We start from the raw sequence: 27,948 nt of genomic DNA, 5'->3' as shown, positions 1-27,948 counted from the left end.
TCCTGACTAGTCTCCCAGTCCCTGCTGCTGAAAAACAACCCCACAGCATGACGCTGCCACCACCATGCTTCACACCAAGTGGTCTGTCATGTGCCTTTTACTGAGGAGTGCCTTCCATCTGGCCAGTCTACCATAAAGGCCTGATTGGTGGAGTACTGCAGAGATGGTTGTCCTTCTGGAAGGTTCTCCCATCTCCACAGTGGAACTCTGGAGCTCTGTCAGAGTGACCATCTGGTTCTTGGTCACCTCCCTGACCAAGGCCCTTCTCCCTCGATTGGTCAGTTTGGCGAGGCGGCCATCTCTAGGAAGAATCTTGGTGGTTTCAAACTTCTTCCATTTAAGAATGATGGAGGCCACTGTGTTCTTGGGGACCTTCAATGCTGCAGACATTTTTTAGTACCCTTCCCCAGATCTTTGCCTCGACACAATCCTGTCTCGGAGCTCTGCCCACAATTCTTTCAACCTCGTGGCTTGGTTTTTGCTCTGACATGCACTGTCAACTGTGGGACCTTACATAGACAGGTGTGTGCCTTTTCAAATCATATCCAATCAATTGACTTGACCAGAGGTGGACTCCAATCAAGTTGTAGAAACATCTCAAAGATGATCAATGGAAACAGGATGTACCTGAGCTCAATTACGAGTCTCAAAGCAAAGGGTCTGAATACTTATGTAAATAAGGTATTTCTATTTTCACTTTGTCAGTATCGGGTATTGTGTGTAGATTGATAAGGAAAATGTTTTATTTAATCAATTTTAGAAGAAAGCTGTAACCGAGCAAAATGTGGGGAAGGGGTCTGAATACTTTCCCAATGCACTGTAGGTGACTGAACTATATCGCCCCTAAATTTCCCTGCTTCTCGTCACGTCATATGACTGTTACCATGTTAGTTATAGTAGAACTCTTGTCACAAAGATCGGTCGTGTCTTGAATATAGGCTGAGCAATTACACAAGCTACTTTGATCGCCCTGGGAAAGGAAAGTGAACATGGTGTCTAAGTGTTCCCAATGGAAACCGAGACTAGAATGGAACCTGCAAGCGTACACTACACACATGCATAACAACACTACAATACATGTTCACAAACTACAGTCAGTCATAGTAACATACAGTATCAGTCACATGTCAGAGTCTTTGTTGTCGCCAGGTCTTGTTGGGTTCATCTCGGTGGCCCATCTCTCACCCACTTTCTCACAATGGTTGTTGTCACCATGATTCTTCATTGTATTAATGTGTCATCCCTGTGTGTCTATTACAGTCATAGGGGGATGAATTTTGATCATCTAAGTTCAGATGAAACACACCTCTCTGGCCTTTCTCTTATATACCACTGAATCCTAAGTGTGATACCTCTAGTCATATGTTCAATCAGTCAGGTTACTATAGTCTAGGTCAAAATGGAACACCACACACACACACCACACACCGTGGGAAGAAAAAGTATGTGAGCCCTTGAGAACTACCTGGATTTCTGCATCAATTGGTCAAACAATTTGATCTGATCTTCATCTAAGTCACAACAATAGACAAACACAGTCTGCTTAAACTAATAACACAAACAATGATACGTTTTCATGTCTTTATTGAACACACCATGTAAACATTCACACTGCAGGGTGGGAAAAGTATGTGAACCCTTGGATTTAATAACTGGTTGACCCTCCTTTGGCAACAATAACCTCAACCAAATGTTTTCTGTAGTTGCGGGTCAGGAGGAATTTTGTGCCATTCCTCTTTACAAAACTGTTTCAGTTCAGCAATATTGTTGGGATGTCTGGTGTGAACCGTTCTCTTGAGGTCATGCCACAGCATCTCAATGGGGTTGAGGTCAGGACTGACTTGGCCACTCCAGAAGGCGTATTTTCTTCTGTTGAAGCCATTCTGTTGTTGATTTACTTCTGTGTTTTAGGTTGTTGTCCTGTTGCATCACCCAACTTCTGTTGAGCTTAAATTGGCAGACAGCCTTACATTCTCCTGCAAAATGTCTTGATGATAAACTTGGGAATTCATTTTTCCGTCTGATAAGGCAGCAAAGCAGCCCCAAACCATGATGCTCCCTCCACCATAGTTTACATTTGGGATGAGGTTTTGATGTTGGTGTGCTGTGCCTTTTTTTCTCCACACATAGTGTTGTGTGTTCCTTCCAAACAACTCAACTGTAGTTTCATCTGTCCACAGAATATTTTGCCAGTAGTGCTGTGGAACATCCAGGTGCTCTTTTGCGAACTTCAGACGTGCAGCAATGTTTTTTTGGACAGCAGTGGCTTCTACCGTGGTGTCCTCCCATGAACACCATTCTTGTTTAGTGTTTTACGTATCGTAGACTCGTCAACAGAGATGTTAGCATCTTCCAGCTATTTCTGTAAGTCTTTAGCTGACACTCTAGGATTCTTCATAATCGCATTGAGCATTCTGCGCTGTGCTCTTGCAATCATCTTTGCAGGATAGCCACTCCTAGGGAGAGTAGCAACAGGGCTGAAATTTCTCCAATTTCTTTTGGAGAAGTCATTAGCCTTGGGGTTCACATACTTTTCCCAACTTACACTGTGAATGTTTAAATTATGTATTCAATATAGCCAAGAAAAATACAATTATTTGTGTGTTATTAGTTTAAGCACACTGCGTCTATTGTTGTGACTTAAATGAAGATCAGATCAAATTGTATGTCAAATTTATACGGAAATCCACTTTTTCTTCCCACTGTACATGCATACATACTGTACCAGTCAAAAGTTTGGACGCACCTACTCATTCAAGGGTTTTTCTTTATTTTTACTATTTTCTACATTGTAGAATAATAGTGAAGACATCAAAACTATGAAATAACACATAGGGACTCATGTAATAACCAAAAAAGTGTTAAACAAATCAAAATATATTTTAGATTCTTTAGAGTAGCCACCCTTTGCCTTGATGACAGCTTTACACACTCTTGGCATTCTCTCAACCAGCTTCACCTGGAATGCTTTTCCAACAGTCTTGAAGGAGTTCCCACATATGCTGAGCACTTGTTGGCTGCTTTTCCTTCACTCTGCGGTCCAACTCATCCCAAACCATCTCAATTGGGTTGAGATTGGGTGATTGTGAAGGCCAGGTCATCTGATGCAGCACTCCGTTACTCTTCTTCTTGGTCAGATAGCCTTTTACACAGCCTGGAGGTGTGTTTTTGGTCGTTGTGCTGTTGAAAAAAAAATGATTAGTCCCACTAAGTGCAAACCAGATGGGATGGCTTCAGAATGCTGTGGTAGCCATGCTGGTTAAGTGTACCTTGAATTCTAAATAAATCACTGACAGTGTCACCAGCAAAGCACCATCACACCACCTCCTCCATGCTTCATGGTGGGAACGACACATGCGGAGATCATCTGTTTACCTACTCTGCGCCTCACAAAGACACAGCGGTTGGAACCAAAAATCTCAAATTTGGACACATCAGACCAAAGGACAGATTTCCACCCATCTAATGTCCATTGCTCGTGTTTCTTGGCCCAAGCAAGTCTTATTGGTGTCCTTTAGTAGTGGTTTCTTTGCAGCAATTCAACCATTAAGGCCTGATTCACGCAGTCTCCTTTGAACAGTTGATGTTGAGATGTTTGTGTTACTTGAACTCTGTAATGCATTTATTTGAGCTGCAATTTCTGAGGCTGGTAACTAATGAACTTGTCCTCTGCAGCAGAGGTAACTCTGGGTCTTCCTTTCCTGTGGCAGTCCTCATGAGAGCCAGTTACATCATAGCTCTTGATGGTTTTTGAAACTGCACTTGAAGAAACGTTCAAAGTTCTTGACTTTTTCCGTATTGACTGACCTTCATGTCTAAACATAATGATGGACTGTCGTTTCTCTTTACTTATTTGAGCTGCTCTTGGCATAATATGGACTTGGTCTTTTACCAAATAGGGCTATCTTCTGTATACCACCCCTACCTTGTCACAACACAACTGATTGGCTCAAACGCATGAAGAAGGAAAGAAATTCCACAAATTAACTTTTAACAAGGCATACCTGTTAATTGAAATGCATTCCAGGTGACTACCTCATGAAGCTGGTTGAGAGAATGCCAAGATTGTGCAAAGCTGTCAAGGCAAAGGGTGTCTACTTTGAAGAATCTCAAATGTAAAAAATATTTTGATTTGTTTAACACTTCTTTGGTTACTTCATGATTCCCTATGTGTTATTTCATAGTTTTGACGTCTTACCTATTATTCTACAATGTAGAAAATAGTAAAAATAAAGAAAAACCCTTGAGTGAGTAGGTGTGTCCAAACTTTAAACTGGTAATGTATATAAGCATATATATTGAACTCTAATTAGTGTAGCAGTCCAGCCAAGGTGCAGCCAGTCTTGGAGGACAAAGCATGAAGCTATATAACCAGAATACCCATAATCATCTGTTTTGTGGTCACTGATCATTAGTTGTGTAGTCTCTGTTAGTTGTGTGATTTTTGTATTGTGTATGTGTGTCTGTGTTGAAATGGGAATTCCCCTGTTTCTGCATGTCAACAGCAATCACCTACGTCCTTAACTGTGAGATTTTATTTGTTCTTTGTTTTTGTATTTTTCTTTTGTCTCCTAAATCCCTCCATCCACCCCCTGCTAACCTCGCTTGAAAAATGTACTCCCTCCACTGTTTTTCGTTCTGCGTTTTTAAATCCATCCGCTGTCGCACCAAAAACACACTGCACTACACTACCTGCCTCCCCTCCTTCCCCTTTCTCCCTTTCCCTATTTTCCTTTGTTCTACTTTCCTGCTTCTCCTCCTTTTTTTTATTCCCCTTGGCTGCCTTCTTCCCTCCCTTCTTCCCTTTGCTGATCCCAGTCCTCAAACTCGCGTGGCTATGCCAAGCCCTGGCTGGCACACAGTAAAACTCCAACACCAACCAAGTGCCAGTCCTGCCCAGACCACGACCACACCACCCCTGGGCATGAGGTAACACACTGACTCCTCCCGCCACCCCTTCCAAGCCCCAGCGAACTAATAACGCACTAACGCACACACACAATCACTCACTCACGGGTGGCCATACACTGCGTAGTGCACACTGTGCAATGGGACCACGAGGATATAAGTGACGTGACATTGAAATTCAGCTTTCAGACTGAATATATTTGCATCATATCTTGTTTTCATGTTAAAGGTAGATGCAGCAAAATGACATCATACACAACAGGGCAACATCCTTCTTACGAACATCAACAACATTCGAATTCACTGTTGACTTCCAAAATGACGACATGCCTCAAGACTCAAATTGGGACGAGCCAATAGTGTGGCAGCCTTGGCAGATTTCTACTCGGTTTGGTTGATGTGTGTAATGAGGAAGTCGTCCTGTTGTGTATGATGATGTCATGTTGTAGAGTCTACCTTTATAAAGGCCCAGTGGAGTCAAAAATGGGATTTCCTGTGTTTTATATATATTTCCACACTGTGGTTGGAAAACTGTTAAATTGTGAAAATTATGATAAAGCCCTTTTAGTGTAAGAGTTATTTGAAAAGACTGCCTGTTTTGGCCTTGCATTGGCGACAGCTCCATGCGGTAAATGAGTTGGACCAATAAGAGTTCCAAACCTCTATGCCAATAACAGCACATTTTCAGTTATCCCTCCCCATTCCCAGACAGTCCTAGCAAAATACTAGCTGAGAAAGTACTCTTTGCCAAGAAGCTATTTTTGTTTCTTTTTGACCATTTTAATTGAAAACAATCACAGTAAGGTACTTAATTGTTACCCAGAAATATTTATATATTGAGATAAAAACAGCTGCATTGGACCTTTTTAATGTTTTCAGTGCCACAGTTTGCCACTGCCTGACATTCCCTGTGTCTGACATATATATATAGGGAGCAGCGTCGGGGTCCAAGCTGAAGAGGCCCACCTTCCACTCCAGCCGAGGGTCTCTGACTGGAGAGAATGGAGGAGCTACACCCATTTCTACTAAACCTGGACGTACCGGTAAGAACAAAGTCCTGATTTTTCATACCAGTTTTGATTCCTATTTTCAGTCCTCTAGTTTTGTTCTCTTGGAACATATGATTCCCATAATTAAAATGAGACTAAATATATATATTTTTTCTCTATTCTTCTCTTTCTATCCCTCATTACCTACACTTAACCTCCTTCCTCCCTGTTTCCTCCCTCTCTCTTCTTCTTCTCCTCTCAGACCCCAAGCGTACCCCATCGGGGGCCAGTGGTCCGGTCAGCCGGGCGGGCAGTCGAGCGGGCAGCCGAGCGGGCAGCAGGGCAAGCAGCCGGCGGGGCAGCGACGCTTCGGATGCCTCTGAGCTCCTGGAGACTCGCTCGGCCTGCTCGGACACCTCGGACACCCCCCGGCTCCCAGGAGCGGCCAAGCCCTCCAAGATCCCTACCATCTCCAAGAAGGCCCCAAGCCCCAAGACACCCGCTTCTGGGAAGAAATAGTGAAGGAGATGTCAAAAAGACGTCATAACAATGTCATACAGCCAACCATAGAGTCGTCAACATAACAGCGTCATACATCTAACTATCGGGCTGGTTTGACTCCAAGGGCTTCCCCAGCCTCCCAAAACACCAGCCATGATGAAATAGGGAAGATGTCCAGACTATAGAATTATATCAAGTAGAACGCACCGTCTCCCTTTCAAAGAGACGCTCTATAGTGAACAGACTACTGGCGGCCATATTGGGTGTCACATTTGATCCAAACGTCCATCCATAGGGCTTGCATGGGATTCATGCACCAAGAGTACTGTATGAAGGGTAGGGAGAGAGAGGGATAGATAGGGGAAGATATCTCTCTTTTCCTCCCTCGTACACACACTCGAAAAAAACTCACTGGGGGTGTCGGGTTCGTGCACTTAGACGGAACAGAACTTTCCCCTTTTAAAACCCAGATCCCAGTTTGCCTTCCAGTCTCCTGTGTGCTCTGTCTCGTAACGGGATTGTGCTAGACTGTTGTAGAGAAAGCCACAGCAATTTGAACCGACAACCAACCAACATAATGCTGCCTTACTGTTACACATTTCTGTCCTTACTTTTACCTAATCTGAGTTCCAGAGAACGTTAGGTAGAGCCTTGTAACTACTTTGTGTATGTACACACTGACACGCACAGAACTGAAGCACACACACACACACATTGAGGGGAGAGATTAAATGACTCAGAACTTCCTGGAGAATGGCATTCAAAAGAACTGGATTGTGGGTATTGTGGACATTTTTTTTTTTTTTTCTCACCATGAGTTCAACTGAAAATATGCAATGATTGCCGTCTTGTTTTTTTCCTGCCCTGGACTGGGAAGTGAAAAGGAATGACACTTCAGCATGTCTGTGGGTCGGGAACATCCAGACTAGCGTGAATCTACTGTTCAGTGTCTGGGCGGCGCCACTCTGACCACTTCCTGCACTGAGCTAACTGCCTAAACCTCAAGCCCAGGAGACCGTGGAAGTGGCGGGAAACACACTGCAATGTCCTCACAAACCACTGCAACATTGGAAGTGTGTTTAAAGGTGTGTATGTGAGTGTGTGTTTGATGGAATGGAGGGTTTCTCATGTCCTATAATATGAAACCTGTTTCTGAGAAGAAAAGCACTATTTCTTGGTGGGACCCCCACTAACAGCAAAAACATGACCGTGTGAAACAATGTAGTGGATTGTAAGGACACACAATTTAAGCGACTATAATTCTACGATTAGAGATTGAAGACCAGCACACGCTGACGGTGTATCGCTGTAATTCCACATTGCCCCTCCCCCTACGTTGCCGCTGGAAACCCCATAGCCGCAAACACACATTTTTGTATACGTGTGTCGTCGTCACGTGTTACAGGAATCAAAGGTCATCGACTTGCGTCACTGTATGCAAAGATTTCATTTGTGAATGTCTTTCATTCTGGTTAATTTATAATCCTGTTGTATTTGTTTTAGTTTTGCATTTGTAGTTTAAGAAAACATTTCTATTTATTTTTCAGTTCTGTATCATCACCTTGGAGAATGATTAGTATTAATATAATAAAATCATGATATTTTGTACCAAGGAAAATGTCTGCTCCTCTCTTCAACGTTGTATGATATTACTTCTTAACATAACTTTACTCAACTAGGAAGCTGACTTGATTTCCATGGCAGCCTTTTTTGCTAATGACTACATCTCCCTGAACATGACCAAAGGGGTTGCCCTTATTGTGTTGACAAAAAAACTACAAATATGGATGACAGGGAACTGAACCCCCAGTGTCCCTCCTTACAGGCGTTTGAATTGTCATGTCTTTGATGGCTGCAAATGTGCTCCCCTGTTTCTTAATGTGAGAGCTGACGGATATGAAAACCTAATGAGAGAGCTGACGTATATGAAAACTTAATGAGAGAGCTGACGGATATGAAAACTTAATGTGAGAGCTGACGTATATGAAAACTTAATGAGCGCAAATGTCATCTGGAGGTGATTTTATTTATTTATTGTCTCTTTGGGGGCGGGGATCCGGGGACGCCGAAGAGGAACCCACCTTTTGATGCGGTGTTATTCTCTGTGATGAAGAGAAAATATGTTGGTGGGAGGCGGGGTTAGAAGTCAATTGTGTAAAATAAAAAAGCTAAGATTATAAACCTTTTTTGTTTTCTTTTTGTATTAAAAATATGCTTGCAGTAAAAAAATGTAAGTTGTCATTGTGTATTGATTTTTTTCTTTCATTCGGAGGCAGAAGTGTGTTTACATACAGTGCCTTCAGAAAGTATTCACACCCCTTTCTAAATGTTGATTTAAATTTTGATTTTGTGTCACTGGCCTACACACAATACCCATAATGTCAAAGTGGAATTATGTTCTTAGAAATGTTTACTGAAATGAAAAGCTGAATTGTCTTGTCAATAAGTATTCAACCCCTTTCTTATAGCAAGCCTAAATAAGTTCAGGAGTAAAAATGTACTTAAGTCACATAAGTTGCATGGACTCACTCTGTGTGCAATAATCGTGTTCATCGTGATTTTTGAATGACTCGTCTCTGTACCCCACACATACAATTATCTTTAATGCCCCTCAGTTGAGTAGTGAATTTCAAACATAAAGACCAGGGAGGTTTTCCAATGCCAGCAAAGAAGGGCATCTATTTGTAGGGTAAAAATAAGAAAAGTATACTTTGAATATCTCTTTGAGCATGGTGAAGTTATTAATTACACTTTGGATGGTGTATCAATACACCCAGTCACTACAAAGATACAGGCGTCCTTCCTAACTCAGTTGCCGAAGAGAAAGGAAACCGCTCAGGGATTTCACCAATGGTGAATTTAAAACATAGTTAAATGGCTGTGATAGAAGAAAACTGAGGATAGATCAACAACATTGTAGTTTCTCCACAATACTAACCTAAATGACAGAGTGAAAAGAAGGAAGCCTGTACAGAATATTTCAAAACATGCATCCTGTTTAACTTTACACTGAGTGTACAAAACATTTAAGAACACTGTCCTAATATTGAGTTGCATGGCTGGATGTCCTTTGGGTGGTGGACTATTCTTGATACACGCGGGAAACTGTTGAGCGTGAAAAACCCAGGAGTGTTGCCGTTCTTGACACAAACCACTGTGCCTGGCGCCTACTACCATACCCCGTTCAAAGGCACTTAAATATTTTGTCTTGTCCATTCACCCTCTGAATGGCACACTCAATTGTCTCAAGGCTTAAAAGTCTGTATTTAACCTGTCTCCTCCCCTTCATCTACACCAGGGCTCTCCAACCCTATTCCTGGAGTGCTTCCCTCCTGTAGGTTTTCGCGCCAACCCCAGTTGTAACTTACATGAATTAGTTTATCAACCAGGTAATTATTAGAATCAGGTGTGCAAGATTAGGGTTGGAGCAAAAACCTACAGGACTGTAGCGCTAAAGGAAAGGGGTTGGAGAACCATGCTCTACACTGATTGGAGTGGATTAAACAATTTACATTAAAAAAAGGCTTGTTCATATTGGCAGTTTGAAGTGGCTCAAATCCAATTTTTGTTGCATATCCGATTGGAATCTGTTCTTTTTCCTGCAGTTTGAACAGCCAAAAAGCACATGGAATCGGATATTTCAAGCCACATTTAAAAACCACCTTCCTAGGTGGTTTGAAGTCAGAAACAAATCAGATTCCTGGCAATGCGACTTGATTGGTCATCTGATTTATTTGCCCCGACTGTTAATTGTTTACAAACAAATGAGTGAATGTGCTAGAATGCTAAACAGCTAGCTAGTTGACTGCAGTGGCTAGCTAGTTGACTGCAGTGGCTAGCTAGTTGACTGCAGTGGCCAAAAAGGATTTGTTTTGAAAGTTGGATCATCTTATCCTTTGAGGCTTTAAAGGTGTTCTTACACTATGATTTTGAACATTCAAAGCAACTGGGAAATGTCCATGACAGGACCTTAGCTTGCTACATAACTTCTGAGTGATAGGAACCACGAGCACCAACAGCAATCAGCCTACACCACTGTGCACACACCCGTCGTTACTTTGACAACAAGCATAGCCATGTCAGCAAATTACTGCTGTCTGAACACACACACACACACCCGATTTGGGCACTTGTAACTTGCTGTTTGGACAGTCAGTATTCCAAAATGAATTTGAAAAACCTAACTGATTGGAGCATTAAGGTCTGCAATGTGAACAAGGCTGGTCACCTGGTCAGTCTTATATCATGGAAAGAGCAGGTGTCCTTCATGTTTTGTACACTCACTGTAAGTCCTGAATACAAAGGCGTTATGTTTGGGATAAATCCAACACATCACTGAGTACCACTCTACATATTTTAAAGCGTGGTGGTGGCTACATCATATTATGGGTATGCTTGTCATCGGCAAGGACTAGGATGTTTTTTAGGATAAAAAGAAACGGAATAGAGGAAAACCTGGTTGTCTGCTTTCCAACAGACACTGGGAGACAAATTCACCTTTCAGCAGAACAATAACCTCAAACACAAGGCCAAATGTACACTGCAGTTGCTTACCAAGACGACATTGAATGTTCCTGAGTGGCCTAGTTGCAGCTTTGACTTAAATCGGTTGGAACATCTATGGCAAGACTTGAAAATGGAGGTCTAGCAAGGATCAACAACCAACTTGACAGAGCTTAAAGAATTTTTAAAAGACTAATTGTACAATCCAGGTATGAAAAGCTCTTAGACTTACCCAGAAAGACTCACAGCTGTAATCACTCTGCAAAGGTGATTATAACATGTATTGACTCGGGGTTGAATCCTTATGTAATCAAGATACATTAGTGTTTCCACTTTCACATCAGAGTATTTTGTTTAGACCTTTGTCAAAAAAATGACAATTAAATCCATTTTAATCCCACTTTGTAACAACAAAATGTGGAAAAAGTCAAGGGTTGTGAATACTTTCTGAAGGCACTGTGTACATGCAATGTCCACATACATGTTTCCATGCGTGTGCTTGCGGCCGTGTCTCCATGCCTACGTGTGTGTCTGGAAGAGAGTATAGACCACAAGGTCTCTCTGCACACCGGAAATGGCTTGGTAATTAGGTTAGGGTACAATTATCCTCCCCAGAGATAAGGACACACCCTGTAGTAGGATCTTCAAGAGAGGGAGGGTGGTCTCTGTGGTCATGGATGGGCGTGTTTCTCTACTGCTTATTCTATATTGTGAGAGACGTAACTCAGGTCTAATCTCATTCTCTGCTTCCGCAGTAGCTAAGTGTAAGAATTGAGTTGCTTGGTTTCTGCGTGTGTGCGTGAGTGGGAGAATCGCCTTGGTTTATTTGGTGGTTCCACTGAAGGCGGATGGGATTTGGTCTTTAGTCTTCCCTGGGCAGCTGTGTGTGTTTACATGGAACTTTCCAAACCCACTCACATCCTCTCCCACCATCCCCATCTATCCTCCCGTCTGTCCTCACTACCTATCCTCACTCTGACGACAAACTGATGGACTCCCTCTTATCATTCTCTCACCCTCGCCATCCCTTCATCCCTCTCGCCGGCCCTAAAATCCCTCAACACTGGAGAAAGAAAAACAAAAATACCACAGAAAATACTCATTCATGGCACTTCTGACTCCCTGGCTTAAGAAAAAAATGTTGGTCGGTTTGGTTTGGTCAGTTAGTATTCGTGCCGTTCAAAGTGGCCGCAAGTCCCAGGGTGCTTTGAAGTCCAACATACACACGCTGGCATGGAGCTGACCCTCACTACTATATTTGAATGTGTTGTAATTTCTTCCCTCAAATGCCTTGCTAGCACACCACACACAGTATTGCAGTCAAACTGGAATGAGGTGAAGACAACTCGCAATCTGTTTAACAGGAAATGAAAACGTATAAAATACCTTAAACAACATTTCATGGGGTACATGTTTTGACAGTAGACCTTAAGCTACAGCAGTCTACCTTTTTATGTTTTTAGTATTCGGTGTAAAGATACGGTACGATTGTTCATCTATGTGTTCTTCTGGCAGGTTTTGGCAGGTCATTCACTCCTTGTGGTTCCCCAGGATTCCAAACCACAGCTAAAACACTCCGCTGTGATGTCAGAGGTTCGCCCGATGCTTGAATGTTAGTGTTGGGATAGCGTGTCCAGTAAACCAAGTTTAGAGATTTTTTTTTCTTCTTCTTAATCTCATAAAATATATTCGGTGTATGTATTTTTCATCACACTGAAGGGATTCCATGATATTTTCCCATGAAAGTAAGGGATCATGAGAAGATAAACGGGAGGGGATTTTAAAAAGCCCAAAGGGAGGAATAAGGAAGAGAGTTGGGAGAGGATGTAGGGGGAGAGAGAAGGGAGGAGGCTGTATGGGACACTCCCTCTTGGTGATGGACAACTCAAGCAGTGTTGAAGCGCCCTTACATGAGCTAAACTCTCAAAGGGCACATTACAGTACGCTGACAAACATACTGGCATTGTTCTCTACTTGAAACAGGTGGTTTAGGGGATTTTTGGGGGGAATACAAAAGGATAATACAAAAGCAAGGAATAAAAGACAAATTACTCAACGTGCCAAGGATTTTAAGTAGGAGCTACACAAAGTTTGAGGAAGACATCTGGAAACATCTGGAGTTAGACACAAGTGGGCCAAACAAACAAACAAAGAATGTTTGATGGATAAAAAGTTCCCCAGAATTGTGGATTAAAGAATGAAAGATTGAGAGGTGGACTGCAGATCATTTTTCCACTGAGGATCTTGTTCCTTGCGTTGGATCAGGTTGATGTTTGCCAGCCGACTTTGAGGAACGGCAGGTGTGGGGTGTTTTTCCCCTCATCCTTCTGAAGACAGATTAGACTGAAAACAGGTCTGATTATTTGGTTCTCTTCTCAAATTTCAATGACTACCAATCCTGCCCTTTCTCTTAACTACTTTCAACATCCTTCAAATGTACTTTTTTAAAGGGAGCCATTTCTAAGACCAACGTTTTGTTTTTCATCAGATCATAAAAAAAGTTGTAATTATACCTTTGCTTTCATTTTTGTTTTCTGTGTGTGTCGCATGAGTAGAGTCGTGTTATGGTAGAAGAGAAAAGACAAGCAGTGGTTGGGAGATTAAAGTAATAGAAAGGGCGAAGAGGGGAGATAAACAGAGGGAATTAAAGAAAGTAAACATCTCTGTGTCTACCGTTGATCTAAACATCTCCCATCACAAATCACAGAAGTGCATTTTGTTAGTGACCGATCCGTGATACTTGTAAGACAGTTTGGCATACACAGACAGACGGGACATGCAAATTGTCTGAGACACACACACACCACAGAGGGACTGTTACTGTATATGTGCACTTTGGTGTGCGTTGCAGAGTACTATCTGCTCTTTTGTGGATTGAAGGCCAAAAGAACATAGACCAACCGAAGACTTGTAAGTTAGAAATAAAGAAAATATAAAAGCACCCGGGTAGAGCTTCTTCCACTATGTCAGCGGACACCTTGAAAGATCTATCTCAAACCACAGAGAGCTTGGACAGACCAGATGCCTCCAGAATGTACATCTACACCCACGCCTGCCCATGCACAGGAAGAAGACGCATCCGTGGCAACAACAACAGTACCTACAGACACCCTCTCCAACTCCCGCTCTTCCCTGTGGCTCTCATCCTCGTCCCCTTGCTGCTCTGTCTCTGGGGCCACCAGGCCCAAGGAGTCGTCCACTCCAGCTTCCGCCGCCTCAGCAGCCGAGAGAAGAAAGAGATGCAGAGGGAGATCCTGTCCATCCTGGGTCTACCAGGTCGGCCCAGACCCCATCCTCCCCTCCGACCGCCCTCCTCAGCCCCCCTCTTCATGCTGGACCTGTACCACGCTGTGTCGGCCGAGGGGGATGAGGGAAACGGAATAGGGAATGAGGTAGGGGGACTGGGGTTCGGTGGTCTGGACGGGTTGACGGGCCACGTCAGCCATGCTGCACTGCCTACTCTCAGCACACACATGCCGCCGCTGGGGACGGTGGTCAGTGAGGCCGATACGGTCATGAGCTTCGTTAACCTGGGTGAGCTACTGACCGTTGATACACCTGTACTTTTAAATTCCTGTATTTTAATTGGCCATTACTTTCTGTCTCGTTATCCAATTAGTTAGGAGTTGTTTGTTCAGCCAATGGTCTCCCAGTAGTGTTTTCAAAATAGAGGCCCCAGGGCCTGATCTGGCCCAAAACTTCTCCTGTGATCTTTTACATGTCTTGCAAAGAGCTGATGTAACAGAAAAAGGTCATATAGCTAGAATTTTCAATGAGAAACTACGCCAACCTGGCAACCTTATGCAGAGTTGAACCAGTTCACCTCTCAGGGACAGACTTGTTATCACATGAGAGACTTTTCCTGTGCTGCACCAGCCCAGACAGTAGACCTACTGATGCTTATCTGAAATGGCATAAAAATTAAACATCCTTTTCCCAATTGTTTCCTTCCTCTATCTCTCCTGGAATGAGATCAGAAACCTTGTTACCGTGGGGAAACGTGATTTCATGTTATTTCTCTTCACTACTTTTATAGACATTTTGCGTATTGCTTCAACACTTAATATGCTAGTCTCTCTTCGTATTTCTACAGTATTTGGATGTACATATTGTTTTACTGTACCATATATGACTGTTTTTGTTATATATTTGTGTAATTACAGTGGCTTGTGAAGGTATTCACTCCCTTGGCATTTTACCTATTTTGTTGCCTTACAACCTAGAATTAAAATTGATTTTTGGGGGGTTTGTATCATTTGATTTACACATCATGCCTACCACTTTGAAGATGCAAAATAAAGTCAATACTTTGTAGAGCCACCTTTTGCAGCAATTACAGCTGCAAGTCTCTTGGGTTATGTCTCTATACGCATGGCACATCTAGCCACTGGGCTTTTTGCCCATTCTTCAAGGCAAAACTGCTCCAGCTCCGTCAAGTGGATGGGTTCCACTTGTGTAGTAATCTTTAAGTCAAACCACAGATTCTCAATTGGATTGAGGTCTGGGCTTTGACTAGGCTATTCCAAGACATTTAAATGTTTCCCCTTAAACCACTCGAGTGTTGCTTTAGCAGTAGGCTTATTGTCCTGCTGGAAGGTGAACCTCCGTCCCAGTCTCAAATCTCTGGAAGACTGAAACAGGTTTCCCTCAAGAATTTCCCTGTATTTAGCGCCATCCATCATTCCTTCAATTCTGACCAGTTTCCCAGTTCCTGCCGATTTAAAAACATCCCAACAGCATGATGCTGCCACCACCATGCTTCAGATGCGGGTGGTGTTCTCGAGGTGATGAGAGGTGCTGGGTTTGCACCAGACATAGCGTTTTCCTTGATGACCAAAAAGCTCAATTTTAGTCTCATCTGACCAGAGTACCTTCTTCCATATGTTTGGGGAGTCTCCCACATGCCTTTTGGCAAACACCAAACATGTGTGCTTATTTTTTTCTTTAAGCAATGGCTTTTTCTGGCCATTCTTCCGTAAAGCCCAGCTCTGTGGAGTGTACGGCTTAAAGTGGTCCTATGAACAGATACTCCAATCTCCGCTGTGGAGTTTTGCAACTCCTTCAGGGTTATCTTTGCTTCTCTGATTAATGCCCTCCTTGCCTGGTCTGTGAGTTTTGGTGGGTGGCCCTCTCTTGGCAGGTTTGTTGTGGTGCCATATTCTTTCCATTTTTTAATAATGGATTGAATGGTGCTCCGTGGGATGTTGAAAGTTTCACTTTTTTTTATAACCCAAACCTGATCTGTACTTCTCCTCAACTTTGTCCCTGACCTGTTTGGAGAGCTCCTTGGTCTTCATGGTGCCGCTTGCTTGGTGGTGCCCCTTGCTTAGTGGTGTTGCAGACTTTGGGGCCTTTCAGAACAGGTTTATATATACTGAGATCATGTGACAGGTCATGTGACACTTAGATTGCACACAGGTGGACTTTATTTTAACTAATTATGTGACTTCTGAAGGTAATTGGTAGCACCAGATCTTATTTAGGGGCTTCGTAGCGAAGAGGGTGAATACATAAGCACGCACCACTTTTCCGTTATTTTTTGAAACAAGTCATTTTTTTCATTTCACTTCACCAATTTGGACTATTTTGTGTATGTCCATTACATGAAATCCAAATAAAAATCAATTTAAATTACAGGTTGTAATGCAACAAAATAGGAAAATGCCAAGGGAGATGAATACTTTTGCAAGGCACTGTATATGCCTTTCAGTTAATGTTTCACTTGATCTTATTTTGACAATGTCTGGTGTGATGCCTTGAACCACCATTTTAAGGCCATCTAACTCATCGAGACAGTTTCTCATTTTTAGCCCCTGTCAATTGGAATCACCCATCACACACACCCTATCAATCTGAACCAGTCAAGGCCATGCAACCCGCTCAAGAACGTGCGCAGGGGACACAGCTGTAAGGAATTACAGGCCCCACTGACACACACACAGAGAAATGGAGAAAAGGCTCAGAATACTGCAGAAGACCACTCTAAAAATACTGCCCAACCTGTAGTTAGTGGTGTGTCTGTTGAGCAGCTGCTGCGGTTGAAGGCCCTTAGTGTCTCTAATTACTGTACACTACAGAGACCGACCAGGGTTGTTTCTCTGCTTTGCAGGGCTCCCTGTGTGTGTGTGTGTGTGTGTGTGTGTGTGTGTGTGTGTGTGTGTGTGTGTGTGTGTGTGTGTGTGTGTGTGTGTGTGTGTGTGAGAGAGAGAGAGAGAAAATATAGCGTGTCTTCAAGTATGTGTGTGTTCATGTACGTAGTCTCGCTTGAGACGCTGCGGTGAGTGACCAGCGCTTGCGTGTCCATCCCTATATTTCTCAGTCTTTCCCCGCTGCCTCTTTCTCTCCCCTCTCTACGTTATCACTATCCAGTCCTCCTTCACTTGGGCTCACCTCGCGCCACACGTCTGCTCCGCTCCTCTCGTTCCCCCTATTTCCAATGACTCAGTCCCTCACCTTCCAATCCTCCCATCTCCCTCCATGCCTTCCCACTTCTGGTGCTCTTCTCTTTCCCTCGGTCTTCTCATTCACACACTTACGTATTAGATGTATTGCTCTTTCGCCTCCCCCCTGCCCTTGTCCTCTCCTGTCCTTCTTGTGTCATGTGGGAATGTCTGCATCATACAATGAGAATATCTCTGTGTTTGTATTAGTCTTTTCAGGGCTTGTTGAGGGGAGTGGAAGTAGTGTAGGTGTGAATATGAGGTGTTGTGCTGTTTACATGTGAAAATGTCAGTGGCCTTACATCGACCTTCCTCTCTCCTCCTCTACCTCAGTGGAGCAGGAGCGGGACCTGCTGCAGCCACGGCCGTACTGGAAGGAGTTCCGTTTTGACCTGACGCCCCTCCCCCAGGGGGAGACAGTCACGGCTGCAGAGTTCCGCATTTATAAGACCCTGACCATGGGCCAGAGGGCCAACCGCACCCTGCACATCTCCGTCTACGAGATCCAACGGGAGAACAAACACAGGTTCCTGCCACTAGATTGACATAATATGTCTATTTAACGCTCTCTCCCTGACATGTTTATAGGATCGGGTTTGGTTTTTGCATGAAAAAAGGATCAAGGATATCAGATAATCCCTTTTATATTCCCCTCACTCTCGTTGAATACTCTGTCTTCTCTCTATACACCATGGTTTGTTGCTGCGGCAAAATGCAATGTTTAAAAAGAATTGCAATTCAACTTGACCTCAAACAGCTCCTGGCAATAGAACTCATTTGGCCACGTTGTGGTCTTGCGAGGACGTCTTGTACAAACTTGGTTCTCGAGAGGGCTGAAGCTCAGTGGCTGTCTCTCTGTTTGTTTGTCTCTACTGCATGGCCATACAACATGCTTTGTGTATCTCTCCAGAGGTTATCTCATGCCACTCCTCTGCTTTCCTCAGAGAGCCAGAGCTGGTGCTGCTGGACATGCAGTCAGTGCCCGCGGGGCAGGAGGGCTGGCTGGCTTTTGACGTGACATCTGCCAGCAACCGTTGGCTCCTGCACCCCCGCAGCAACCTGGGAATCCGGCTTTATGTGGAGACAGAGGAGGGTGAGCCTCATAGAGTTAATACTATGGTCAGGGTCAGGAAATGCTCTGCCGATGGGGAGGTTATTACCCACAATATGGATTTCTTGATTATTATGCCTTTGACTAGAGGCAAGATAACTCAGAATACGACACCAGTACCTGCGCAGTAACACTGTAATGTCATAGTATTTGTAATTGTTTAGTAAAAACATAGAAATGGAGATATGCTGTTTTGGTTTACCTCACGATTATATCTCACACAGACATTGTTTTCTCTCCATCAGACCGGTCCTTGTCAGCTGGGTGGGTAGGCTTGGTGGGTCGAAGGGGCCCCCGCTCCAAACAGCCCTTCATGGTGACCTTCTTCAGGGCCAGCCAGGCCCCCTGTCGCCCCCCACGCGCCCTGAAACCCAACCCCCGCAAGAGGAAGCCCAAATATGACCTGCCCCTGCCCAGTATACATGGTGAGGTCCTACAAGGTTAGGGGACAACACTGGTTTTATATCTTGCTGTGAAGCTTGTTTAATGGCATAGTTCATCCAAAATACAAAATTACTTAGTTGTGTTTACATTTAATTGTGTCTTTATTGTAAATCCAATGCATCCAAAGTGTGCTTTACAGTGTGTCCTGTCTCAAAACATATTGTTTGGTCCCTTTCAGATCACAGCCACGTCAACAGTGGGCGTCAGGCTTGTAAGAGACATGAATTATATGTGAGCTTTAGTGACCTAGGCTGGAAGGTAAGCTTCTGTCTCCCTTAACTACTCATTCTACTGAATAGATAATATCATGAGCTAACATTGTATCACCTTATTTGCTGTAACACACAATTAGTATTTTTAAGGAAGCAAGGCATTTGTGTAGTACGTGCATTGGAGTGTATGTATTTCTGATAGAAATATAGTCTGTTCTAGTCCATCTAATCTTGTCATTCTATTTCTATGGTATTTCTCTCCATTAGGACTGGGTCCTGGCTCCTACGGGTTACTCTGCTTTCTACTGTGATGGAGAATGCCTCTACCCTCTGGGTTCCTGCATGAACGCCACCAACCACGCTATGATCCAACTAGTGGTCAGTATGCACTACTACACCCTCTCTCACATGAACGCTAACATTGGTTTAAGTAGGAAAGACGGTAAATGGCTCAGACATTAATGGGAAATATGGCAGATTGAAAGTTAAATACCCATGTTAACTGAGGCTACGATGGCAGACTCTTAATGTAGAGTACAGATAGTGAGAAGTTACATTCAAGACTGAAGTGGTCGACTGTATACTATATGCCTGCTCTTTAAATGACAGACTGACCAGGTACAACTATGATCCCTTATTGATGTCACTTATTAAACCCACTTCAATTAGTGTAGATGAAGGGGAGGAGACAGGTTAAAGAATGATGTTTAAGCATTGAGACATGGATTGTGTATGTGTGCCATTCAGAGGGTGAATGGGCAAGACAAAAGATTTAAGTGCCTTTGAACAGGGTATGGTAGTAGGTGTATCAAGAATGGTCCACCACCAAAAGGACATTGAACGAATTTGACACAACTGTGGGAAGCATTAGAGTCAACATGGGCCAGCATCTCTGTAGAACACTTTCGACAGCTTGTAGAGTCAGTACAGTATCACACATCACAATACAATGCCATAAAGTGTGGGCCTGTAGTACCTGTAAATCAACTAAACGTTGTTGTTTATTTCCATATCTAAAGAATAAAGCATAATTGTTCATGTAATATTAGCCTCATAACTCCAGGAAGAGGTAATAGTGATGAAATGATCAAGTAAATGAAAAGACAGAGACAAATGCTTTGAACTACTAGTTATTTTATTTCAAAATGTAAAATTCAGTGCAAAGTAATGTAGTGCATTAGTGTCTAGATCCCTGTTAGGTGGCAAAGTGTCATAAGAATCCTGTGGGGAGAGAAAACAAGAGAATACATTAATTTAATGGGTGTTAACTAATCACGTCTCAGCGAAGCACTTCATGTCCTCAAATCCTGAGAGAGAGAGAGAGAGAGAGAGAGAGAGAGAGATGGACAGAGAGAGAGAGAGAGAGGAGAGAGAGATGGGCGGAGAGAGAGAGCTGGATGGAGAGAGATGGACAGAGAGAGAGATGGACGGAGAGAGAGATGGACGGAGAGAGAGAGAGATGGAGAGAGATGGAGAGAGAGAGAGATGGACGGACAGAGAGAAGTGTGGTCTTTCAGATCTCTGCAGCAGGACTACATGCTGGCCATGAGGTTCTCCAGGTGGTACTCCAGGAGGCTGGAGAGCTCAGTGACCAGAGACTCTGGGTTAAAGTACCAGGCCAGCTGCTGCCCAAACATGTCATCTAGCAGAGCCATCAGCCCGCCCTGAAGAGAACACCACACAACACATAGATAATGGCTCTGAGTTACTAGCTTACCAAGAGGAAGGAGACAATGAGAGTTACTCCCGTCGTCGAAACCCGACAGGAAAAAGGAAACTAGGAATAAGGAAGTAAACTCGACTCTTACATTGAGCAGCAGCAGGTATCTCTCAGCCTTTGGCTCAATGCTGGCAGCAGCGGGCAGGAAGGAGTACAGGAGAGCGTACAGACGCTCCATGAACCCACCAGGGTGCTAAAGGAAACAAAGGAGGAGAGAAGAGAAATTGAAGTGAAATTGCCAAGAGAGAGACATGGAAACATGTACCAGTGAGATGCTACTTACCACCATCATGGACTTCTGAGCTGTCATCATCCCAAACATCACCAGTTCAAAGAGGACATCTATCAGGTTAACATGATGGATCTAGGACAAGACAACACATTTGGAGAAAAAAGGAATGATTTCAAATAGATCAGATACTGTGATGTATAAAGACATGCATGTGGAAGAACAAAGTGAGACATGAAAGAGTTAATGAACTCACCTTTGCCTCAGCCAGCTCCCTCTCAATGTCAATCTGCTTGGAGGGGTCACTCAGGTAGTCCACAAAGTCGTTATAGGCACGGATGAATTCGGCCTCGTCCTATCACAAAGCAAAGAGCATTGATGTTAGTGAACAGAAGACATTTCCCACTGAGGACGCTCTCTTTCCCTTGAATGAATAATGAGTTAGTGAGCTACCATGTGGTGGGCCTGAACCAGTGCGCCCATTAGGACCTTTCCTGCCACAAACAGATGGTTCCTGCTCAGGGTGGAACCAAGCAGGGTCTAGAGAAGAGGGAAGAGTTAGGGTGAGACACCCATCTTCCTCTAGGAGACAGACAGAACAAGAAGATACAGAGAGAAAAAATAAAAGTGGGTCCACTCACAGTGAAGGCCTGGCGCAGGGAGACGAGCCTCAGGGCGATGTCCTCCACTCTCTTGGTGGTAAGGTAGAGGCTGTGGGAGGGAGGGAATGGAGCATGTCAACCATTAGAGTCAATGGGGATAACAGCATGGTGACCACTATCCTTCAGCATCTGACAAGCCCAGACTACACAGACATTTACAGGAACTCACTTTAGCAGAGGAACCTCCCTCTCCTCAGGCAGCAGGTCCTCCTCCCAGCCCTACAACAACAGAACAAACATTCAACATCAGTGACCAATGACATGACAAACAATGGGTCAATGGAAGGATCTTAATGCTACTAGTCAATAGAATGTGTAGCTGTGTGTCTAACATCTGACCTCATAGCAGTTGTGGCCCTCAGGCTCTGGCTCAGTGAACTGCTGATTGGTGGGCGTAGAGACGGAGGCAGCCTCCGACCACGCCGAGGAGGAGAGCAGCCCATCCAGCCCCATGTGGAGAGTAGCGTACACCACCGAGACATCAGTCTGCTGCTCCAAAAACACACACAACACACCTGTTTACCACACACACGTTATTAGAAAACAGAGCATATCTAATGCAAAAATACCCAGTAATCTGTATTCTATATACATAGGAAAATGTTTATTTACCTGGTAGCAGCCAAGCGTCACGTCCACAGACGTCTCGTGGCGGAGGTGAGATGCATACTGGGTCACCCTGCCAGCCACATACTGACAGAGAGAGACGACATGTTAAGGCCAAATGGAATAAGTGAAGAAAAGCCTAATCTAATACTATTTCAGTGGTATTTACATTTTACCTGGATCCAAGTGACAGACTGCACCTTGGTGGCACAGTAGGGGATGCCCTCTGGACTAAGCCTGGCTGTCTCCTTGGAGATGGCCCACACCAGTTGAGTCTCCAGGCCTCGAACCCTACTCACATGGTGCATCCTCACCACCACCTGCTGTGGAGAGAAACAACAAAACAACATCAGTCATCGCTGTAACATATTTCCATCAAGATCACATGACTCTGACAATGTAGATTAGGACTAGATAGTTACAAAGACACATACCTGGGATCCCCCACGCATGTAGGTGATAATGGGGCTGATGAACTGGAAAGTCCTCCAGGCTTTAGCCACCGGACCGGCATTGTTCTGCACAAGAGGGGGGTGACATTACAATACATTCAGGTTAGAAACAGCAAACATTGTAACGGTGATGTGACTGTGTGTGGTTCTCTTACCCTGATCACAACAGGCCCACAGTACAGGGGGCTGAACATAATCAGTATCAGCTGCCAATTACCAGTGGCCTCCTAAAGCAGACAACAAAGATTTTCAGAATGAAGATGAGGGATACTTTTCAAACATAAAACCAAAAACTTTCTGAAAAGTGTACCTCAAGGAAAGTCGGCACATCCTCAAGGATGATAGCAGCATCCTGGACATGAAGGATAACTGGCAGCAGTGGCACATCCAATTGGACCTCATCCAGTACAGTTGATTCTAAAATTAGGAAAAGGAATACAAACAAACAATTGTTAGGACGTAAAATGTAGCACGCTAGCTAATACTACTAGCAAAAGTGCATCGTTTAGCAACAATTACTAAAGTTAACGTTAGCTTGCAAGCCTGGATTACAGAAATACACAACATTTCACAAATTACATTGTCAATATTGAATGTGGTAAAATAAGAAGTTTAAAACTCCACATACCATCTTCGAAGTCGCTGTCGCTGTCCACCTCCAGACGATCGCGAACCCTGCAAAACGGAAAAAGACAAGAAAAACAAACCACAAATGAATTTGAACAACCTGTCGACGCAGTAGGCCGCGACGTCCTCGCACTCTCTCCGTCAATGTTGAAAAGCACCCGGGCATTTTCCAGTCGATGTTTCAATCTCAGGTCTCAAAAATCAGTCAAGGTTGTTGTTGTTGAACAGCAAATTCAGGTTCCTTGTTTTCGAACAGAAAACGTTCAATAGAACGCCGATATGTTCTAACGGTTAGATGTCTCATGGCAACACATATATTTGAAAAGTGTTGTTTACAAAATTGACAGCTGTGTTGCCATAGAAATGGGTTTGGAACTCTATGGTTACCGTTAGAATCCTATACAGTTCCTGGTCATCATTCTAATTGTATTGACCCTATTTTGTCTAGAGAGGCTTTCCTATGTTGTGTGTATAATGTAAAATAAAAGACCAAATGTTTTTTAAGTCACTAGCTAGGTCAATGGCCCATTGAAATGATTTAGCTTGTTTCATGGAAGTTGTTGTTGAACTTCTGAAAGTCTAGGCTTTGGCTCAGTGGGCTATAAAGTCTTGTGGAGCACAGACAACCTGGGTTAAAACATATTGACCACATTCAGACAAGGGGGGCGAAGCCACAGCCCACTGAGGTAGGAGAGCACTGAAGCATCTGCATAATAATAATTCATATGTCTTTTATAAACAGGATATTATCATTGATTATATCAAAGTATATGTATGAAAAAGTCTGATTGACCTTTTTTCATGGCAGGTTCACCTTTTGAAGCCAGATGAGGTTCCCAAAGCGTGCTGCGCACCCACCAAGCTCAGTCCCATCTCTGTACTCTTCTACGACGACAACAACAATGTGATCCTAAAGAAGCATCGCAACATGGTGGTCAAGACCTGTGGATGTCTGTGACATCTGTGGTGGCCCATCTATTCTACATCATTTTAATAAACCTCACTACCATTGTTCCAAAAGATACAAACAGGGTAATATACCTTGCAGCCAGGAGTTAATATCAATAATCTGGCAATATGAGGATAAATAGTATGTATCTACACTGAACAAAAATATAAATGCAACATGCAACAATTTCAACGATTTTACTGAGTTATAGTTCATATAAGGAAATCAGTCAATTAAAATATGTTCTTTAGGCCCTAATCTATGGATTTCACGACTGGGAATCCAGATGTGCATCTGTTGGTAACAGATACCTTTTTAAATGAAGATAGGAGCGTGGATCAGAAAACCAGTCAGTATCTGGTGTGACCACCATTTGTCTCATGCAGCAGGACACATTTAATTTAATACATTTTTGTTCTTTTTTTATTTAACTAGGCAAGTCAGTTAAGAACAAATGTTTATTTAAAATGTCGGCCTACCCCGGCCAAACCCAACGACGCTGGGCCAATTGTGCGCTGCCCTATGGGACTCCCAATCATGACTGGATGTCATGCAGCCTGGAATCGAACCAGGGACTGCAGTGACACCTCTTGCACTGAGATGCAGTAACTTAGAACGCTGTGCCATTCGGGAGCCCACATCTCCTTAGCGTAGAGTTGATCAGGCTGTTGATTGAGGCCTGTGGAATGTTGTCCCACTCGTCTTCGTTGGTTTTTTAAAGTCGCGGGAACTGGAACACGCTGTCGTGCACATCGATCCAGAGCATCCTAAACATGCTTGTGAGTATGCAGGACATGGAAGAATTGGGAGATTTTCAGCTCCCAGGAATTGTGTACAGATCCTTGCGAAATGGGACCTCGCATTAACATGCTGAAATATGAGGTGGTGGCGGCAGATTACTGGCACAGCAATGGGCCTCAGGATCTCATAGCGGTATCTCTGTGCATTCAAATTGTCATCGATAAAATGCAATTGTGATCGTTGTCCGTAGCTTATGCCTGCCTATACCGTAAACCCACTGCCACCATGCAGCACTCTGTTCACAACATTGACATCAGCAAACCGCTCGCCCACGCGACACGGGATTCATCCTTGAAGAGCACACTTCTTCAGCGTGCCAGTGGCCATCGAAGGTGAGCATTTGCCCACTGAAGTCAGTTATGATGCCGAACTGCGGTAAGATCAAGACCCTGGTGAGTACGACAAGCACGCAGATAGCCTTCCCTGTGACAGTTTCTTACAGTTTGTGCAGAAATTTTTCAGTTGTGCATTCCCACAGTTTCTTCAGCTATCCAGGTGTCTGATCTCAGACGATCCCGCAGGTGAAGAAGCCGGATGTGGAGGTCCTGGGCTGGCGTGGTTACACGTGGTCTGCGGTTGTGAGGCCAGTTGGATATTCAGCCAAATTCTCTAACGACATGGTAGAGAAAGGAATATTAAATTACTTTGCAACAGCTCTGGTGGCCATTCCTGCAGTCAGCAGGTGGATGGATTATGTTGGAAAAGGAGAAATGCTCACTAACAGGGATGTAAACAAATTGGTGCACAACATTTGAAAAAAATACTATTTTTGTGCATATAGAACATTTCTGGGATCTTTTATTTCAGCTCATGAAACATGGGACCAACACTTTATATGTGGCGTTTATATTTTTGTTCAGTATAATATATTGATTTTGAGTATGAGAATGGTATATGAATAACACACATTGCCTCCTTCATAAAGAAGGATCTTCACATTCGACTTATAACCATACTAAACTCTTAAACTATTCAAATCTACAGTAATTCAGATAATTCCATCACCTTTTGTCATTTATTCTATGTATCCAATCAAAGCTGTAAAGTACTGTGACATAAGTGCAATGCTAAATTTCTACCCTTTTGATGGCTATGTTGTCTTGTTGAACCATGAATTTCTCATTGTCTCTTTTAGATGTACTACACATGGTTCAATTAAAACACTAAACATATGGACCATAAGTTTGTGCATTTCTTTAATTCTACCTGTAACCAGTACACGTTAGTAGCAATGGAAAATGTCAAATTCAATTATTTTGCCGTTTTTCTATGTACAGAGGATCCAATACACAGGAATGTGTCATTGTCAACATATTTATGGAGGACTGTGTACTGCTATATTTGTAATAAAATAAACTAGAATATTTATTGCAGAAGTGAGAGTAAATGCCAGTGAACACAGACCTCCAGAAACTGATTGACACTCCTATCCTAGACAGTGTCACCACTCTTCAGCTACATAGCATTGCAGTATATTGGAAATACATTTGAAAATACTTGTAAGTATGCATTTGTCAGGTATCAGTATAGACGGAATGGCGTTTAACTTGCATTTGGAACTAACAATTTTCTGCCAGCATTACAAGGCATACATATTCTCACACACAGACAAAACGTATTCACTGCTTTCCTTCAGAATGGATCAAATAGGCAGAGGAAAGCTTTCATATATATTTATACATTTCTTGGAAATGGTCAAACGCAAAATACAATTGTTACAACGTGGACCTGGCGACTATCAAAAGTGATTTTGGCACTGTTTCGACCAGGGCCTTTTACAGGCAGAACAAGGCTCAGTCTTGGGCAATTAACAAATCCTTTCCACTATGACACCATTCTCAAAGAAAGCAGAAATGATTTGCACAAGTGTATAGGAGGAGGTATAGAAAAGAGTTGGGCGTAAAAGTAAGACAGCGGTACACAACTGAGAAAAAGTTGCAAAAACAGTAACACCGTTACACTTTTAGATGTGTAACAGTCTAGATGTTATTGAATCAGGTATTAATGAAGGAAGCAGCATAGGGAAAAGAGATGTAGGTAGAGTGGGCTGATATAATTAAGATGGGTGCTTCCACAGAGTCTGAAGTTGAGGGGTGATTGGACATAAAAGATGGGGTGCTGGTGTGCTTCTGCCCCCCATTTTAGGTCATTGTCACACAAATATTCCCCCACCCATGTCCAGGGGTCTCAGTATTTTGTCTCTTGACGCCATTAAGTTCCAGTCGCAGCGCTCTAATCGTGGTCATCGTGTGTCTGTGAATCACAACATGAAAGGCAATGAGTGACAACATATCCACATATTGAGTCATACAAAATACAACTTTAGCATGGGGAAAGAGTTTGCTTCTAACATGTATACTGGGAGTCTGAATGATGAGAGCATCTTAACTCAGCTGTAGGTCCATTGTGTGTGTTGGTCTTTTAAGCCTCAACATCATCCAGCTCTGGGGGCATTGGGGACTTGGGATGCTTGCTCTCAAAGTGCTGCTTGAACGTCTTCGGGTCCGGCATCTGCGTCTGTAAGGGTCAGGTAAGGAACAGAGGATATCAACAACTGTTGGCTGAGACTGAATTTTCAGGTGATAAACAAAGCAATAAAATGCACCAAAGTACAACAGATCACACAGGCCAGTACAATTGGACTAGACACGAAGAGAAATCTAAAAGGTAGGGATGTCAAACGTTCAGGCTGCTGTACAGACTATGGAGGCTCTAGTCTAGAGCACCTGGTTAAATTGTGTTTGAGTGAGAAAGAGATGTCATTGTTGCAATAGTTTGCAAGTGGGCAACAAAC

General features: G+C 43.4%; 3 protein-coding genes across 4 annotated transcripts in view; 2 read left to right on the top strand and 1 right to left on the bottom strand.

Moving 5' to 3' along the window:
• LOC106570016 (microtubule-actin cross-linking factor 1) overlaps positions 1-8,627 on the top strand; it is a 280,592-nt gene extending 271,965 nt beyond the window's left edge. The window contains 3 exon segments of the mRNA XM_082961118.1: positions 4,819-4,929; positions 5,840-5,951; positions 6,160-8,627. Of these exon segments, the coding sequence (XP_082817244.1) occupies positions 4,819-4,929; positions 5,840-5,951; positions 6,160-6,416 (480 nt within the window). The 3' untranslated portion in view covers positions 6,417-8,627.
• Positions 8,628-12,798: 4,171 nt separating this feature from the next.
• On the top strand, positions 12,799-26,336 carry LOC106570141 (bone morphogenetic protein 8B). 2 transcript variants are annotated; one of them, XM_014142177.3, is made up of 7 exons: positions 12,799-14,435; positions 17,675-17,867; positions 18,286-18,434; positions 18,698-18,877; positions 19,075-19,154; positions 19,376-19,486; positions 24,213-26,336. In XM_014142177.3, exons 1-7 carry the CDS (start codon positions 13,865-13,867, stop codon positions 24,360-24,362), a joined length of 1,434 nt encoding a protein of 477 aa, XP_013997652.2. In that variant the 5' UTR covers positions 12,799-13,864; the 3' UTR covers positions 24,363-26,336. The 2 variants fall into 2 exon arrangements, with proteins under 2 accessions (XP_013997652.2, XP_045549716.1); XM_045693760.2 differs by having other exon boundaries at positions 18,698-18,892.
• Positions 20,241-23,523, bottom strand: LOC106570022 (uncharacterized). The gene is made up of 14 exons (XM_014141911.3): positions 23,406-23,523; positions 23,088-23,194; positions 22,933-23,004; positions 22,760-22,843; positions 22,502-22,648; positions 22,332-22,412; positions 22,059-22,208; positions 21,889-21,938; positions 21,699-21,768; positions 21,511-21,597; positions 21,314-21,412; positions 21,112-21,192; positions 20,917-21,021; positions 20,241-20,329 (listed from the first exon to the last, which is right to left on the bottom strand). Exons 3-14 carry the CDS (start codon positions 22,969-22,971, stop codon positions 20,249-20,251), a joined length of 1,074 nt encoding a protein of 357 aa, XP_013997386.2. The 5' UTR covers positions 22,972-23,004; positions 23,088-23,194; positions 23,406-23,523; the 3' UTR covers positions 20,241-20,248.
• Positions 26,337-27,948: the final 1,612 nt, after the last annotated feature.

Source organism: Salmo salar, chromosome 14 (genome assembly GCF_965601325.2).
Source record: "Salmo salar chromosome 14, fSalSal1, whole genome shotgun sequence".
NCBI classification, from domain to species: Eukaryota; Metazoa; Chordata; class Actinopteri; order Salmoniformes; family Salmonidae; genus Salmo; species Salmo salar.
The sequence above is the reverse complement of the archived record's forward strand: the minus strand, read 5'-3'. Positions and strand labels throughout refer to the sequence as shown.